Raw genomic sequence first — 17,234 nt, forward strand, 5'->3', positions numbered from 1 at the left:
GGGTAGTAGCAGAAGCAGCATGAAATCTAACAGTCAATTTCAGGGTCATGTTAGGTTATCAGATACTTCTAACAAGATATAAGGCAGGTCACTCTAAAATGGTTTGTGTAACCTCAATAAAGAAGAATTAAAAGGACAGTCCAATGCATGTTTATCCACAGTAATACTCACCTGATTGGAGATCCTCACTGTTATGCTGTAGAACTCCTTCTGCAGGGAGTTTGGGCATGTGGGTTCTCTGTAGAAGCATGCTGAGAGGAACCAGATAGCCAGGGAAGAGATCTTTGGTCAGAAATATATCATGCACATCATACTCTTACAAAATAAAGATGTAAAGGTGAACTTCCCCTTTAAATGTGTAATTTAAACCAAGCTTATCGAATCAAGGAGAATTAAGGGAAGTTTGTTATAGTTATGTAACAGTAGACTTAGCAAGCAGTTTAAAGGGACATCCCGTCCTTGCCTCACCTGGCAGAGGTTGGTCTATTGATGTCCTGGGATTTCCTTTTGGTGGCACTTGGAGGATTCCTCATGGTGCCCTTGGTTGCTTCTTCCAATAAATCCTTCCACCTATCAAAAAAAACAAACACAAAGAATGACAGTCTGGGGAGGTTATGAGCAGGTTAACAATCACAATCCCAATAGACCATGGTTTCTTTCTGTAAGGACATGCCTCACGTTAACCCTTCGTATTGGTGTCCCCTAATGGAAGGCAAGTGAAAAGCTCCCAGATCCAGGTGTTGCTGCCCTTACGTGTTTTTCTCGGAGGATGTCATGGCCACCAGCTCGTAGATCTGAGGTCCTAGATCTGAAGTGCAGATAATAAACAGGGCTCTTTTATCTGGAAGAGAAATACAATGAACATCAGTAATAAGATCAGTGTGACCTATGGGGTCTTGCTTTAAGCTCATATGTAAGCTATGAAGAACAGGAAGCAATACGATGGCACCCATTTAGCCTCCCACCAGGAAAACATGGTCTTTATGAGATACATTTAATTTCTCTAATATCTGGCACTGATCAAGTTGACCCATCAAAGTCATCTTGGGCTCCTCTATGGACCTTCTCAGCATGCCAGACCGGTTTACATCCTGCCTTTGGGACAGGAAGTGATGTCACGGCAAATCATCGAGCACCTACTCATGAACTAGCAGCAATAGGACACTTTGCAATGAGGTACTTCCTGCCCAAGGAACGTTCACAGAAGCCGGTCGTTGTAAGGCTGAAATAATTGTTAGAGAAGAGGCTCATACCTGTAGCCACGGAGCGAACAAGGACAGAATTCAGCTTAATGACAGGACTGAAGGTTTGTTTGGTGTCGGTGGAGACCATGGTGGTCTTGCTATGGCATTTGAGCACCAGCTTCTCATCCTGCTTCTGTAGTAAGACGAGGAGATCTTCCAGCAGGAGAACGTGCAAGTCTATAAAAAGGAACAGCAAATTAGGAGAATTGTTTTGATTGATTCAGTTGTACGACAAATACGATGCTGTGCCATAGGTTACATACCTATGGTCTTGTCTTTTGTTACCCTCCAAGTGAGAGGCCCCTCATGTATCATTCGCCTTGTGGTCAGGTCTAAGTTCTACAAGACAGAATCCAGCATTGTATCAACAGAGAAAGCCCTACCTTCACCAACTCTCATACCGTGGACATTACTTTGGATAATCTCCCCACTTTTTTTTCTCCTTCCTCTAAAACCCATCCCCCATCAAAACTCCTTGGAATCCTCAGCCCCAATCACCTTAAACTCTGCAGCTAGAGGATTATTCGACCGCTCCAAGTGGCTGGCGTCCAGTCGCTTCTGATACTCAGCCAGTCGATGCTCGTTCTCTGCCTGCTTGACCGACTCGTTGACATACTTTAGAATATCTCGACACCGATCACGGCAGCGGTACAGCTTTTCGTGTTCCTGAGTCCCAGCTAATATTCATAAGGAGAACGTTAGTGCCCATTCCAACTAGGAATTTACCCCACAGCCAGGCAACAGAACGGCCACCCTTTCTGTTAGGGCCCGAGTATGTAAATAGTGGGCAAAAACCATCCACAAATCATTTTAGGTGTGATGAGAAAACACACAAATGGTGCAATTCTCTTTCCAGGTTCCACAGTGAAGTCTTTAGACCACACTGGAAGCCAATCTGTGGTCCTGGTCCAATGCACAGGTCCCTTCTCTCTAATTACCACCTTAAACATGGGAATAGAGGTGAAAACAGCCACCAACCCTGCTGAAGTGAGGAACATCTCTCCACAGATTTACAGCAGAGATCCATGAACCTTTTGGCACCTGCCCTATTACTGAACATCCCAGCTCAATGCATTGTAGGGTGAACATGTCCTTTCCTGCTACAAATCTACTCACAGTCCGTGTGCTTGAGGACATTTTCCAGCAGTAGGGGGTACTTGGTCAGTCGTTGCATCTCAGACACAATCAGGTCTTTCAGTTGCAGTCGCCGGCACTGGGGGTTGCTTTCCGCTTCCTACAATCATAGCAGGAGATGGCGCAAGGGTTAAGAGATTAAGCCAGGAGAAGTGGAGGTTGAGTAAACAAGGGAAAGGCATAAAACAGATATGGGTGGGTTCCTACCTGCATGAAGAGACTGAACCGGGTCTCTTTCCTCTTTTTGGCTTTGATCAGCTCAAGGGCAGATGTCTGGTATGAGCAGAACCTGGCTGCTTCCATTCGGACTTCTTCTCCTGATGCTCCATCAAACTAACAGAAGAACGAAAGAAGAAAGGTCAAGGCAAAAAAGTGAACTCCGTGCCACATATTTATGCAAAGTATCACCAATATGAGCCAAGTGTCTTCTAAAGGTGACAGGAACGATGGCAAGAAGAAGCCAAAGGTGCCACAAGAAAGACACTTACCCGCAAGAGCATAAGGTCGCCAATCTCTTTGATGACCGGTCCTTCCTCTCTCATCCGCTTCATTGACTCTGCCAGCGAGTCTAAAAACAGAGGCAAAAAAGCAATAATAGGAGCAGCGATGATACACGAACAACTGTCTTGCTACAAACCACAAGCACTGATATAAAAGTGCCAAGTGGGCAGATAAGGAACATTTAGGTCTCCGTTATGGAACACTAGATGGTAGCCTTTAATGGGAAGGGACTTGCCCATTGGACAGCGTGGAGGATCAGTCAGTGTATGGCTACCTTAACAGAAGCAAGGAACGAACTCTACAACAGCATCCACCCATCTTTATATACTCAATATCTGCTACCTTTATACATATGGCTTCCAGCGAACTAGACACTACCCGTATAACCCTTCGCTCTATAAATATATATTTGTTTCCCACCACAACAAAGCAGCATCAGTCTTTTAACCAAAACCACTTCCTCTTTCATCTTGATTTCAAAGCCTGAAACTACAGTGAATTCTTTCCACCCGCCGTCAAAAAGGAAGTTGTTGGTAACCTCACCTTAAATTCCCCCCGTGTTGCAATCTCTTCTCTCAAAAGCATTTCTGTGAATGCAGGACATAAACACTTGCAGAAATGTACATAGGGATTAAAGGTTCTGAAGTGGTGTGTTGAACCTGTGGGCGTGGTCTATAGCATTTTAGCCTATTTTTTTTTAAACGAGAACTAAAGCCTAACTAAAGAAGTAGCTAGAAATGTTGTACATGATGTTTTGTGCTTCTGTACCAGCCCAAGGCAACCACAGCCCTTTAGCAGTAAAGATCTGTGTCTCCAAAGATGCCCCAGTAGCTCCCCATCTACTTTTCTATGGATTCACTGCACATGCTCTGTGCTGCTGTCACTTACTGAGCTTAGGGACCCACTCACAATATACAGTACATATAGAATAGAAATGTCACAATATAAGGCTGATTAGTAATTAATACAGATAATTACTACATGACAGCACAGAAACCAGTGCAATTAGCATCAGAATTGAATAATCCGCAAACCTGTAGCATCAGCTTATATTACAGGGGAAGCTCATTTTCTGCTGGATAATTAGTGACGACCCCTAAGCTTAGCTTCTCAACAGCCAATCAGAGCCCACTGAGCATGTGAGTGTCACAGACACTTTCCAAGATGGTGACCCCCTGTGACAAGTTTGAAGTCCTGGATCATTGCTGCTATTGACAAGCTCAAACTTTAGCCTTGTGCAATAAGTTCAGTATATAAAATATGGCTCACATTAATTTTTAGGGTTTAGTTCTCCTTCAAGATATCCATAGCATCTAAAAAACACCCCTGCACTTACTGTGGATCTCAATCAGTTCCGGGAGATTGGGGAAGACAAGCCAGAGCTCATCTGGGGTCAGCAGGTTCTCCTTGCGCATCCTCTGGTAGAAAATGAGATCCAGCACCCGTAGGACCCGGAGGTGAGAGGCTTCTGTTACAAACAGCTCTGAGGCAGTGAGAAAGAGACAATCATTCATTTTGTTCTGCTGAGCTACTGGAGTAAGAATAATTGAGGTACTGGAGCAAGAATAATTAAGGTACCAAAACCTGGGTAACATCCACTCACCGTGTATCACCTCTTGCCGCGCCCTCTCTTTTGGTGGCAGGTGCAGCGCCACATCCCGTCCCACCGTATGCTGCCAGTTCTGAGCGTCGGGCTCAGGATCGAGGTCGGAGAGGTGGCCCAGGTCGTCCTCCTGCAGGTTGGAGAGCAGCAATTCTCCAGTGAACCCCAAACTGGGCGACTCGATGCTCCTGTAACCATAAATAAGTAACCTGGGTTTAAAAGCCCATGTTGATTACTATGGAGAGACTTCAGATCATCCTCCACTGTTGCCCCACACTTACCTTCGACATAACTTGGGAGTATAGGGTGGGGTAGGATTATCCAGGGACCTAGGAGGAAAACACGGGAGTATTAAACCTCTCAGTATGAGGTGCATTGCCTCTAGGGCCCCTATTTTGTAATTAAGATCCTGCATTCCCTGCATTTGCCTGTACTCATATCCCATAATGCCCTTGTGTGTGTGTAGTGGAGCAAAACATTGCACTGTATAATGTAGCTGGGGTATTAGCAGCACTTTGGATGGGGCAGAACTAAAGCCCACAGATCACATACAAGATGGAGTCCTAAAGCTCAAACCCCACTCCCCCCAATTGTCACCTTGCTGATAGGCTGGATGCAGAGGATGAGGCCGACTGGTGCAAGCGTGTGGCCTCGGCGGCCGCGTCCATATCCACATCACTGCGAGATCGAGGCACATTGTCCACTTTGCGGGATTTTTTCAGCTCTTCCCGTCCCTTTAAGCTTTCTGACCGGCCCAGTTTCACCTCCGACCTGCTGCTGCATGGAATAGATCATAGTGGCAATGCTTTATTAGCTCATAGTTTCGCATTGGGAAACAGCAAATTTAAAGCAGGCGGCCATATTGCTTTCTGACATGGGCCATTCAGTGGCCAATAAAGACATTTTCAGTCAAGCTCTAAAATTTTAAAAAATGCAGCATAATTACACAATGACAAACAGGGACAGATACCACTGTACAGGGGAATACCTATCCTGGAAAAGATTTATGGTATCTCTATGTACAGACTATGAGCAAACTTAGCTAGCGGCTGTTCTTGCTGAATTGTGCTCAGGGAATACCTATGCTGCCATAGTTTTATGGTCTTTCTCTACAGACTATGATAAAACTTAGGGGACTGTTCCTGCTGAATTGTGCTTAGTACAGGGAATACCTATGTTGCCATAGTTTTATGGGATCTCTCTGTACAGACTATGAGCAAACTTAGGGGACTGTTCCTGCTGAATTGTGCTTAGTACATGGGAATACCTATGCTGCCATAGTTTTATGGGATCTCTCTGTACAGACTATGAGCAAGCTTAGGGACTGTTCCTGCTGAATTGTGCTTAGTACAGGAGAATACCATGCGGTCATAGTTTTATGGTATCTCTCAAGCATGCTGTTCCTGCAGAATTGTACAGGGGAATCCCTATGCCGTTACAGTGTTATGGTATGTACTGTACAGGCTATAATAAGCAAACTCAAGTAAGCACAATTCAGCAGGAACAGCCACATCTGTTTGCTCATAGTCTGTACAGAGAGATATACCCTAACATATTGGAATGATTCCCCAGCACTAAGGTTCATTAGGTGGGTATATTAGAGAGTATAACGGTCCTTGAATAACTTCATTGCAGTGTTGCATTAAATGAATATTTAACGGACATCCAGACTACAAGTGTGTCTAATTAGTGCTTATTCTGTGCCAATTCTAGACCGCCTGAAGTTAAAAACGACTGCCCAGTCATTCAACCCAATCGTCTGTATATGAGGTCAATGCCCCATGAATTATACTGGGAGTCAGGCAAAGGCATAAGCACAAGACTTTATTCTGCTAAATACAAGACTAACAGCACAAATCACATTACAGCCAACAGATAACCAGAGGAGTTGCCACAGTTCATCCCAGGCCCAAGTATTACAGATGTGACTCAGAACCATTTCATAGAACTGAAGGTCATTCCTTTCCCATAAACCAGGGAAGCCTAACCTGCCCATCTGTTGGTTGCTGGACTACATTTCCCAGCCTCCTCTATGGTGTTCGGACTGGCCAGCAAGGATGACAGAGTAACAGACTGGCATCTCACCAGCAACTGCGGGTTTATAAAGTATGCTGGCAGTTGTGTTTCAAAAGCAATTTATAATTTGCGGACATGAAAATACGGAACGCGGAATTGTGTGATTAGGATATGTGGTGGGCTGGCTAGACAAGGGGTATCTTGTGCCTGCACAAGTTTAAAGGAAAACTATACCACTCAAACAATGTAGGTCTCTATAAAAATATATAATGCCTGAATCAGCTCATTTGTAAAAACCTGCTTCATATCATAATAATATACCTTTTTTTAGTAGTATGTGCCATTAAGTAATCATAAATAGGAAACTGCCATTTTAAAAAATAAGGGGCGTCCCCTGGGATCATAGGGTACACTGTGCACACAAACATACCAAACAAACTATACTTGCTAGGTCACATGAGCCAATTAACTGACAGAGTTACTTCCACACTTCTTCCTGTTACAGTTAGAGCTGCAGTATTTCTGGTCAGGTGATCTCTGAGGCAGTACACAATGGTGGCTCAAGGAAAGAGATGTAAAAGGACAATATTAACTTAAATATATATTCCAGTTTGATATGATTCTTTAATATGTCACTTAATTTGATATAAACTATCTGTTGCTCAAGAATTCATTTTGGGGGTATAGTTTTCCTTTAAAGCACTATAAATCACAAATTGGAGTGCGGGTGCTTCTGAATATTTTATGTATTAAATACTGACCCAGAAGCCACATCAACACATGACTGGTTTGAGTGTGGATGTTTGGACTGTGTAAATATCAGTGAACCCGCAACCAACACGAAAATGTCCCCACCCGCCTTTCCCCTTCTATTTATACACCTGTGCCAACCTGCAGCGCCTATGACATCACAAATGTGGTGAGGTAGGTGCTCACCTATAAAACAGGAAGCAGGCCATGTAAGGTTGTGGGTGGGAAAAGCACGAAGAACAGCTCAACCCACCAAAAAAAAAAATCATGTAAACATTAAATAAACCCAATAAACATTAAACAAACCCAATAAACATGAACTAAACCCAATAAACTGGTTTTGCTTCCAATAAGGATTAATTATATCTTAGTTGGGATCAAGTACAAGCTACTGTTTTACTATAGCAGAGAAAAAGGAAATCAGTTTTTTAAAATTTGGATTATTTAGATAAAAACGTAATCTAAGGGAGATGGCCTCTTTGTTATTAGATTTCTGGATAACAGATTTCCGGATAACAGAGCCCATACCTGTGTGTGTGTGTGTGTATGTATGCATGCATGCATGTATGTGTGTGTGTGTATATATATATTATCTCCTTCAGACTGCTATAGGCATCCTACCTTTTCCACAATTTCCTTTCCAGCTTCCTCCTATCCATGATTTAAGGGTTGCCCTCTGCCAAATCTTCCCGCCCCCATCTCAGCTCAGTGTCAGTGAGAGGCACCTCAGTGTGTCCGTATTTCTGTCCATCCTTGGGCCTGAGCAACACAAAGCCTTGCAGAGACTCCCAGCAGCCAAGCAGGCGCTGTATTAATCTCCCTTCCTAATCCAGCACAGGCAAGAAATCAATACGGAGCCCTGCAGGATCCAGGCGCCTGCAACCTCCCCCGCACACAGATACAAATGGTCTTTTCCTGCTGCCCATCATTGTTCTGCATATACACCAGCTGGGCTAATAGGCAAATTATACCCCCACTGGTTTTATTGGTGCAGTCTGATTTCCCCTCAACCAAGTTAAACTCACTTGCATCCGTCTCATTAGTCACACGGAGTATAGTGTGTGTGTGTTTTGCCTATTGTTTTATTAGGGAAGATCTATGGCTTTTGATATTTCTTGCACTAAACCCATTCCTTTATTCTAAATATTAAAGGAAAGTCATATTTGTACTTCCCTATCACTAGGAACACAATCAAAAACAAATCAGCAATTCAATGGCAAGTCCTCTGAATAAACAAACCCCTCCCTTCCCTCAGCTGCAGCCTGCTTTTGGTGGCCATTCATGGGCAGATTTAATCCAGGCCCTTTAGACCGACTCGGCATCTGATCTGGACCCCTAGGGCCAACGATCAGATTAAAGACCAATATCGGCCGGTTCAGGTGGGCATTTCAAGGGAAAGATGTTTTCATTCCGCTAAATCTCATCACGTGTCAGTGGCTTTAGGCTGTTAGATAAGAAGTAATTATGCAAATAAATTAAAGCAATTCTTAAAGGGGAACTATTGCGAAAATGAAAAGTTAACATAAGCTTCATCATACTGAAATAAGAAACGTTTTAAATACAATCAAATATCCTGCATCGTTTCTGAAATAATCAAATTTATCTTCACTATCCCTCTCTCCGCATCTGTTTCTCTTCATTCTGTCTTCATGCAGCAGTTGGGTGTCAGATATTTATTGACATTTAGATCCAACATATCTTATAGTGGGGCTCCTTTTGCCTAAAAGATGTATTACATCTCACTCTATTAAATTCACCAGACATCATGTCTCTCTACATGCAGAATTTGTGCAAAAGGCAGTTATTTTGTTAGATTTTGTTTGTGCTGGAATCAGTTATTTGAGTGAGATCTAATACATCTGCTAGGAAAGGAGCCCCCCTATAAGATATATTGGATCTAACTGTCAATCAATATCTGACACCCAACTGCTGCTTGAAGACAGAATGAAGAGAAACAGATGCTGAGAGAGGAATAGTGAAGATAAACTTGATTATTTCAGAAACAATGCAGATTTTTTAATTGTTTCTATTTAGAAAGCTTCTTATTTCAGTATGATGAAGCTTACCGTATATACGAGTATAAGCCGTCCCGAGTATTAGCCGAGGTACCTAATTTTACCTCCAAAAACTGGGAAAGCTTATTGACTCGAGTATAAGCCGAGGGTGAGAAATGCAGCAGCTTCTGGTAAGTTTCAATCAAAAAATGGAGGGTTTCTGCTCCCATTGGAGGTGCCAGCATCTCGTTTTTGGATGCTGGCGACCATTCTTGGATGCCGGCGAATATTCTTGGAGACTATTCTTAGACGCCGGTGACTATTCTTGGACGCCGGCGACTATTCTTGGACGCCGGCGACTATTCTTGGACGCCGGCGACTATTCTTGGACGCCGGCGACTATTCTTGGACGCCGGCGACTATTCTTAGACGCCGGCGACTATTCTTTGCGCCGTTTTTGCGCTTGACCCGAGTATAAGCCGAGGTAGAGTTTTTCAGCATATTTTGGGGGCTGAAAAACTCGGCTTATACTCGAGTATATACGGTATATTAAATTTTTATTTTCGTGAAAATTCCCCTTAAAGAATGCTATTCTGTACACATGAGGCTGTACAGAGATTGTTCATCATTACCATTAGTCCCTGCCCCAATGGAGCTTACAATCTAAAGTCCCTATCACATTCACAAACACTTATCAGAAGCCAAATCAATTGCCAGTATGCGTTTGGAATCGGGATGCACAGAATCAACTATTCTGGATTCTTTGTGAAAGATTCGGCCTGGATAACAAACCAAATCTGAACCCTGATTTGCATATGCAAATCAGGGAGGGAAAGGCACGTGGCTAAAAAATCTTTTACTACCTCGTTTTGTGGTTTTATTCTGTTTAATCGGCTCGGCCAAACACGAGGATTCGGCCGAATCCAAATCCCACTGACAAAGGATGAATCCTCGCTGAATACTGAACCGAATCCTGGATTTGGTGCATCCCTAGTTTGGAACGTGGGAGGAAAGCAGAATACCCAGAGGAACACATACATACATGGGGAGAACATACAAACTCCTTGCCGCACCCTGATGTCAGCATTTACACATATGATTTTATCTACACCAATAAATTCCCAGAAATAGGAACCACTAGCAATAGTGAGGAGAATGGCATTGCAGTGTAACCAGAAGACAGGCAGGGCCACAGGATCTGCACTTTAATTCCAACCCCCTGCTGGAGGCCAATCATGGAGGATGCCATTGCTTTCCCAGACACTCCTATATGGTGATTAAAGGAAAACTATACCCCCAAAATGAATACTTGAGCAACAGATAGTTTATATAAAGCTGGAATATATATTTAAGTAAATATTGCCCTTTTACTTCTCGTGCCTTGAGCCACCATTTTGTGATGGTCGGTGTGCTGCCTCAGAGATCCCCCCCCCAGATCCTACTGCAGCTCTAACTGTAACAGGAAGTAGTGTGGAAGCAAAAGTCAGAACTCTGTCTGTTAATTGGCTCATGTGACCTAACATTGAAGGATTTGTTTGTGTGCACCGTAAATCATACGATCCCAGGGGGTGGCCCTTATTTTTTAAAATGGCAATTTTCTATTTATGATTACCCAACGGCACATACTACTAAAAAGTATATTATTATGAAAAATTTACATGAAGCTGGGTTTTACATATGAGCTGTTTTATGCCATTTCTTTTTAGAGAGACCTACAGTGTTTGGGGGGTATAGTTTTCCTTTAATGCAGCCCCAACTTAATCGCTGCCTTTACTATAAATGAAGCAAAATTTCAAGCCAATATGGCCACTTCAATAAAACAACTGGCAACTCCTGTGCTCTCTTTATATCCCCTACACTGACACAGATTGCCTAACCTATTCCAGTTACTATACAAGTCAATACATCTGTGCAGCGCCGCCTAGAGGCTGCCAAAGGAGTTGTTTAGTCTAAAAATAAAAACTGGGTAAATAGACAGGCTGTGCAAAATAAAAAAAGATTTCTAATATAGTTAGTTAGCCAAACATGGAATGTATAAAGGCTGGAGTGACTGGGTGTCTAACATAATAGCCAGAACACTACTTCCTGCTTTGCAGCTCTCTTGCTTTCCACTGATTGGTTACCAGGCAGTAACCAATCAGTGACTTGAGGGGGGCCACATGGGTCATATCTGTTGCTTTTGAATCTGAGCTGAATGCTGAGGATCGATTGCAAACTCACTGAACAGTTATGTCCCATGTGGCTCCCCTTATAGTCAATGACTAAATTAAAGGGGTTGCTCACCTTTGAGTTAACTTTTATTATGATGTAGAAAGGGATAAATCGAAATAATTTGCAATTGAGTTTAATTTTTTATTATTTGTGGTGTTTGAGTTATTTAGCTTTTTATTCAGCTGCTCTCGAGCTTTCAGTTTCAGGAATCGGGTTGCTCGGGTCCAAATTACCCTAGCAACCATGCTTTGATTTGAACAAGAGACTGAAATATGAATAGGAGAGATCTGAACCGAAAGATGAGTAATAAAAAGTAGCAATACCAATATATGTGTAGCCAAACAGAGAATTTGATTTTAGACAGAGACTTTAAAAAAAGTTGGAAAGAGTCAAAAGAAAAATTATTCAAGAACTATAAAAAATAAATAATGACGACCAATTGAAAATTTGAGAATGATATCATGTCAAAATGTTCTGTTACCCATCAGAGTCCAGTAGATCCCCAGGGAAGCTCCCGGTTGAGAGCCGCTGCAGGTTATGTTCCGGAACATCATACTGTTGGTTGTTTTCAAAGTGCTGGATAATGTTCCTCACGTTCCCAGGTTTTACTGCCGGGGGGGGGGGGAAAAAAAGAGCGAGAGACCTGAGTGAGATGGGGTGCCACTATTAATTAAGGCTTTACCCAATCATGTGCCACAACAACGGCATCACCAAGAGGAAAGCTCTAATTGGTGAATTTCCCCAAAGCAGGAAAAGCAGAATCCACAGAGATCAGTCGTGTTAGTGCAGTGTAGCCCCAACTCTGAAGAGGTTATAATCTAATTATTTCAGGGGTATCATGCCAAATTTTGGAAAAAGTCCAGGCCAATGTTGGTTTGACACACTGCTGTCATCATAGCTTGATATGAATTGTACTGATTGATAAAAACATCCATTGGCTGCCCCCCCCCCCAAGTTAAACTGTAACCTCTTCAGCGCCAACGACGGAGCACAGAGAAACCTGTAGACTAAAGCTGTGAGTGGCACAAAGGGTTACAAAAAGAAAAATAAAGAGCACATTTTAACCTACTGCCATTGAATTCATATTGTTATTTGCTGAATCTATTCCCCCCCAATGGTAAATGCACCAGCCCAATATAGACTTTGTATGATGAGATCCACATGCAAGCAGACGGCCATAATGGAACTATCTACTGATTTGTTGGAAGCAGGAAGGGGGCGTGGCCAGTGGAAGTTCATCATTCCTTCACTGATTGGAGGCATTGGGAAACTGCAGTCACATGACTGCCTGACAAGTCTGCCCCCCTAATTTGTTTCTGCATGACTGCCTGACAAGTCTGCCCCCCTAATTTGTTTCTGCCAAAACTGCATGGACTATACATAATATCTATTATTAAAGTTGTAGCATTATACCATCACAGGACTGTTCCAAGACCAGATCCAATTTACTTTTTACAAATAGCCGTCATTTAGCAGAATAGAGGTAACATGGACCTTCTCTATCCTATGACCGTATGCAGCCCAATGAAAGAATGGGGTTTGTAGCTTATTGGGCAATGCATGCAGTGGCTGAACTATAGAGAAAGTGGCTTCCTCTACACTGGATGGAACACCCCTCCCCAGCCATTATCTTACCCTTGGCCAGGGAAGGGGGACGCAGGTTGCTTCAGCTCTGGGCAAAAGGGGCAGGGAGTGGGCGGCATGAGGTGGCGGGCATGGGACAGGAGTGGGAAGAACTGGGGCAGGGATTAATTGGGTGGCATGAGGTCTGCGGGCATGGGGCAGGAGTGGGCAGGCATGAGGAAGGAGTGGGCAGGCATGAAGCGGTGGGCATGGGGCAGGGAGTGAGCGAGCATGGGGCAGGGAATGGGCGGGCATGAGGAAGGAGTGGGCAGGCATGAGAAGTGGGAATGGGGCAGGAGTGGGCAGCATGGAGCAGAAGTGGGCAGGCATGAGGCAGGAGTGGGCAGGCATAAAGCAGGAGTGGACAGGCATAAAGCAGGAGTGGACAGGCATAAAGCAGGAGTGGACAGGCATAAAACAGGAGTGGGCAGGCATAAAGCAGGAGTGGACAGGCATAAAGCAGGAGTGGGCGGGCGGGCATGAGGCGTTGGGCATGGGGCCGGAGTGGGCAGGCATGAGGCAGGAGTGGGCGGTGCAAACAGGTGGGTAGGTCGGTAGGTGCAGTGTGCCGGGCCCTCCAAAGATTTTTTTTGCAGGTGGGCCTAGCACACTGCACTTACGCCGCAGAATGCATGGGCCCCTTTCAACAAATATCTGGCCAGAAAATGGACAGGTATCCATAGGGCAAGTTTAGAAATCCCATCGGGCCTAGGCTTGTTGATGTGGTCTTCTCCTGACATAGAGATGTACAGTATTCTAGTTTGAACTTTTTTGGAGGTGGAGCTTGTTGTACTATGTTGGGGAAGTCTCCACCATTCCTTTTCCATGGCTATGTCTATCATGAGGCTAATGCAGGTTAATAAACATGTTAGAATGTGCTCTTTCATTTAAAGCGCCGGCGCCTGTTTCAGAACTGCTGGGAATCAAAGGTAAAAGCGGACGGCAAAGCTGCCAGATGCCTCAGTGATTAAGGTGATCGTTATTAGGAGGAAAGAAGAAAATGAATACAATGAGAGACAGACAGAGAGGATGTTTACCTTCACCAGGGGACAAGGGAACATGAAATGCTAAAAAGAAAAAAAATATGAGAAATTAAATTCCTTCTGAATTAAAAATGAGTAGTGGGTAATGATAGGTAAACACAGGGGTGGGTTATATAGTGAATAAAGTAACCCCTCTTGTAAATTATAAGTTACCGAGGAGTTCCATGACCATATAAAAACACGAGGCCGAAGGCAGAGTGATTTTATACAGGTCATGAAACTCAAAGGTAACTTCTAATATCCTCATATTTTGTAACGGGGTAATTTATGTATTATAATACACAAGTTGCAATGAGTCATGTGACAGCGATGACATCACTAAGCTCCGATTATAACCCATGAATTCAATTAGGACAATTTATAAGGATATTATTTACAGGATAATCATGGCTCTTGTGTTTTAAAGGATTATTAATACAACATGGCAATTATATGGGATTCCTGTATCACATGCAACCCCTGCATCAACCAGTCAGCTAATATTTACAGTACACTCCCCAATGACCTACAGTACTGGAAACAAGAAGCGCTCACCTATAACTAAAACCAATAGAGGGAAGACTATAAAGAAAGTTTCTGCCAACACAAAATCTAGTTGCAGAGTTCCATGTACTTGATTAGAGTCCTGCAACTTTAAAGGGGTTGCTCACCTTTAAATTAACTTTTAGTATGATGTAGAGAGGGATATTCTGAGACAATTTGCAATTGGTTTTCATTTTTTATTATTTGTGGGTTTTGAGTTATTTAGCTTTTAATTCAGCAGCTCTCCAGTTGCAATTTCAACAATCCAGTTGCTAGGGTCCAAATTACCCTAGCAACCATGCATTGATATGAATAAGAGACTGGAATATGATTAGGTTGTTCACCTTTAAATTAACTTTTAGTATGATGTAGAGAGTGATATTCTGAGACAATTTGCATTTGGTTTTTATTTTTTATGGTTTTTGAGTTATTTAGCTTTTTATTCAGCAGCTCTCCAGTTTGCCATTTCCACAGTCTGGTTGCTAGGGTCCAAGTTACCCTACCAACCATACATTGATATCAATAAGAGACTGGAATATGAATAGGAGAGGCCAGAATAGAAAGATAAGTAATTAAAAGTAGCAGTAACAATAAATGTGTAGCCTTACAGAGTATTTGTTTTCTAGCTGCCGTGTTCCATATACTTGATTAGAGTTCTGAATTTTTAAAGAGGTTGTTCACCTTTAAATTAACTTTTAATATGATGTAGATTGATATTCTGAGACAATTTGCTATTGATTTTCATTTTTATATTATTATTTGTGTTTTTATTCAGCAGCTCTACAGTTTGCAACTTCAGCAATCTGGTTTCTGGGATCTAAATTACCCTAGCAACCATGCATTAAGAGACTGGAATATGAATAGGCTGTTCACCTTTAAATTAACTTTTAATATGATGTAGAGACTGATATTCTGCTGAGACAATCTGCATTTAGTTTTCATTTATTATTTGTTGTGTTTTGAGTTATTCAGCTTTTTATTCAGCAGCTCTCCAGTTTTGCAATTTCAGTCTGGTTGCTAGGGTCCAAAAAATATACTAGCAACCATGGATTGATTTGAATATGAGACTGAAATATGAATAGGAGAGGCCTGAATAGAAAGATGAGTAATAAAAAGTAGCAGTAGCATTTTATGTGTAGCCTTACGGGGCATTTATTTTCAATATGGGGTCAGTGACCCCCATTTGAATGCTGGAAAGAGTCAGAAGGTGGCGACAAATAATTCAAAAATGCTAAAAAGAAAAAACGAAGGCCAATTGAAACGTTGCTTAGAATTAGCCATTCTATAACATACTATAAGTTAATGTAAAGGGATGTTCAGTAGCTTTTTACATGTTATGGGGACAGACTATGGTAATAGATCAATGTCTATGAAGAATTGAAGAACAGCTAAACTCATATGTTTTTCACTGGTGTTAGTGTTCAGCACCCCTATCCCAGGCCTTGGCCAATACTCACTGCTCTGAGACGTGCTCTTGGGCTTGTTAATATACTTAAGGATGGGGTTGCGCTTCTTGTCCTCGGCCGACTCTTTATCCTTTTTAGCGTTGCTGCTCTGTGAAGACCAGAAATAAGGCATAAGACAAGGACAGACATGTTATACTGCTCAGAGGTACGGACAGGACTCAATGAGGATCTTGACTCCCCCTGGTGGCCACTCACTTTCTTGTTCTTAGGGAAGAAGGGGAGCCACTTGTCCCTGTCGGGGATGATTTGGGTTTTTTCGGAGGTGCTGGCGGGACGGATATCTTGAGTGTGGATCCCAGCGTACTTCACATACATGCTCAAGGCAAAGGCCATGGGCAAACTGAAAGAGAAAACAAATAAACTTACTGCTAATCATACATCCAATCATCAGATTGATTTCCTCTGCTCCTGATGTCACCAAGACAGCGCCATCTAATGGCCACTAAAGGGGTGGTTCATCTTTAAAGGGGTTGTTCACCTTTAAACTGACTGTTAGTATGATGTAGAGAGGAATATTCTGAGACAATTTGCAATTGTTTTTCATTTTTTATTATTTCTGTGTTTTTGAGTTATTTAGCTTTTTATTCAGCAGCTCTCCAGTTAGCAGTCTGGTTGTTAGGGTCCAAAGTACCCTAGTAACCATGCATTGATTTGAATGAGACACTAGAATATGACTAGGAGAGGCCTGAATAGAAAGACGAGTAATAAAAAAATTGATTTTCCAGGTCAAAAAATCTTTGTCGGTCCCAGTGCAATCTATGTTTGCAGGGCCAAGCAGGCAGCTCCCCTTTGTTTTCCTGGCAAATTGGTCTTTTTAGTTGATGGTAAATTCGTACGATCGTTCTGAGAAGATCGTGGTCTCACGATCAGGATTTGATCTTTTAAAAATCTCAACATCTATGGCCAGCTTTAAGCAAATACAACAGTTTTACCAGTGCAGGGCAACACTGCATTATAGTTTCATGACTTTAAAACACTTATTTTTTGACGTTACTGTTCCTTTAAGTATAGTTTTTTTTGTTAGCTTTCTTCTTCTGGCTCTTTCCAGCTTTCAAATGGGGTTCACTGAACTCATCTAAAAAAACAAATGCTCTGTAAGGCTACAAATATATGGCTACTTTTTATTA

The 17,234-nt window shown here is 42.6% G+C and overlaps 1 protein-coding gene across 7 annotated transcripts in view; it reads right to left on the bottom strand.

The window, feature by feature from the left end:
• The window catches only part of arhgef11.L (Rho guanine nucleotide exchange factor 11 L homeolog), a 116,519-nt gene that overhangs the window by 14,678 nt on the left and 84,607 nt on the right, over positions 1-17,234 (bottom strand). For 4 of the 7 annotated variants that reach the window (XM_041573537.1, XM_018231435.2, XM_018231436.2 and 1 more), the window contains 17 exons: positions 16,303-16,447; positions 16,099-16,195; positions 14,114-14,143; positions 11,935-12,061; positions 5,080-5,259; positions 4,764-4,811; positions 4,483-4,670; positions 4,216-4,362; positions 2,867-2,946; positions 2,586-2,711; positions 2,361-2,478; positions 1,743-1,921; positions 1,508-1,583; positions 1,254-1,421; positions 754-841; positions 469-570; positions 172-251 (listed from right to left, as the gene is read on the bottom strand). In XM_041573537.1, coding sequence (XP_041429471.1) covers positions 172-251; positions 469-570; positions 754-841; positions 1,254-1,421; positions 1,508-1,583; positions 1,743-1,921; positions 2,361-2,478; positions 2,586-2,711; positions 2,867-2,946; positions 4,216-4,362; positions 4,483-4,670; positions 4,764-4,811; positions 5,080-5,259; positions 11,935-12,061; positions 14,114-14,143; positions 16,099-16,195; positions 16,303-16,447 — 1,979 coding nt within the window. The remainder of the gene's footprint in view (positions 1-171; positions 252-468; positions 571-753; positions 842-1,253; positions 1,422-1,507; positions 1,584-1,742; positions 1,922-2,360; positions 2,479-2,585; positions 2,712-2,866; positions 2,947-4,215; positions 4,363-4,482; positions 4,671-4,763; positions 4,812-5,079; positions 5,260-11,934; positions 12,062-14,113; positions 14,144-16,098; positions 16,196-16,302; positions 16,448-17,234) is intronic. The other 3 variants (XM_041573538.1, XM_018231434.2, XM_018231433.2) reach the window with 2 other exon arrangements.

Source organism: Xenopus laevis, chromosome 8L (assembly GCF_017654675.1).
Source record: "Xenopus laevis strain J_2021 chromosome 8L, Xenopus_laevis_v10.1, whole genome shotgun sequence".
Classification (NCBI taxonomy): Eukaryota; Metazoa; Chordata; class Amphibia; order Anura; family Pipidae; genus Xenopus; species Xenopus laevis.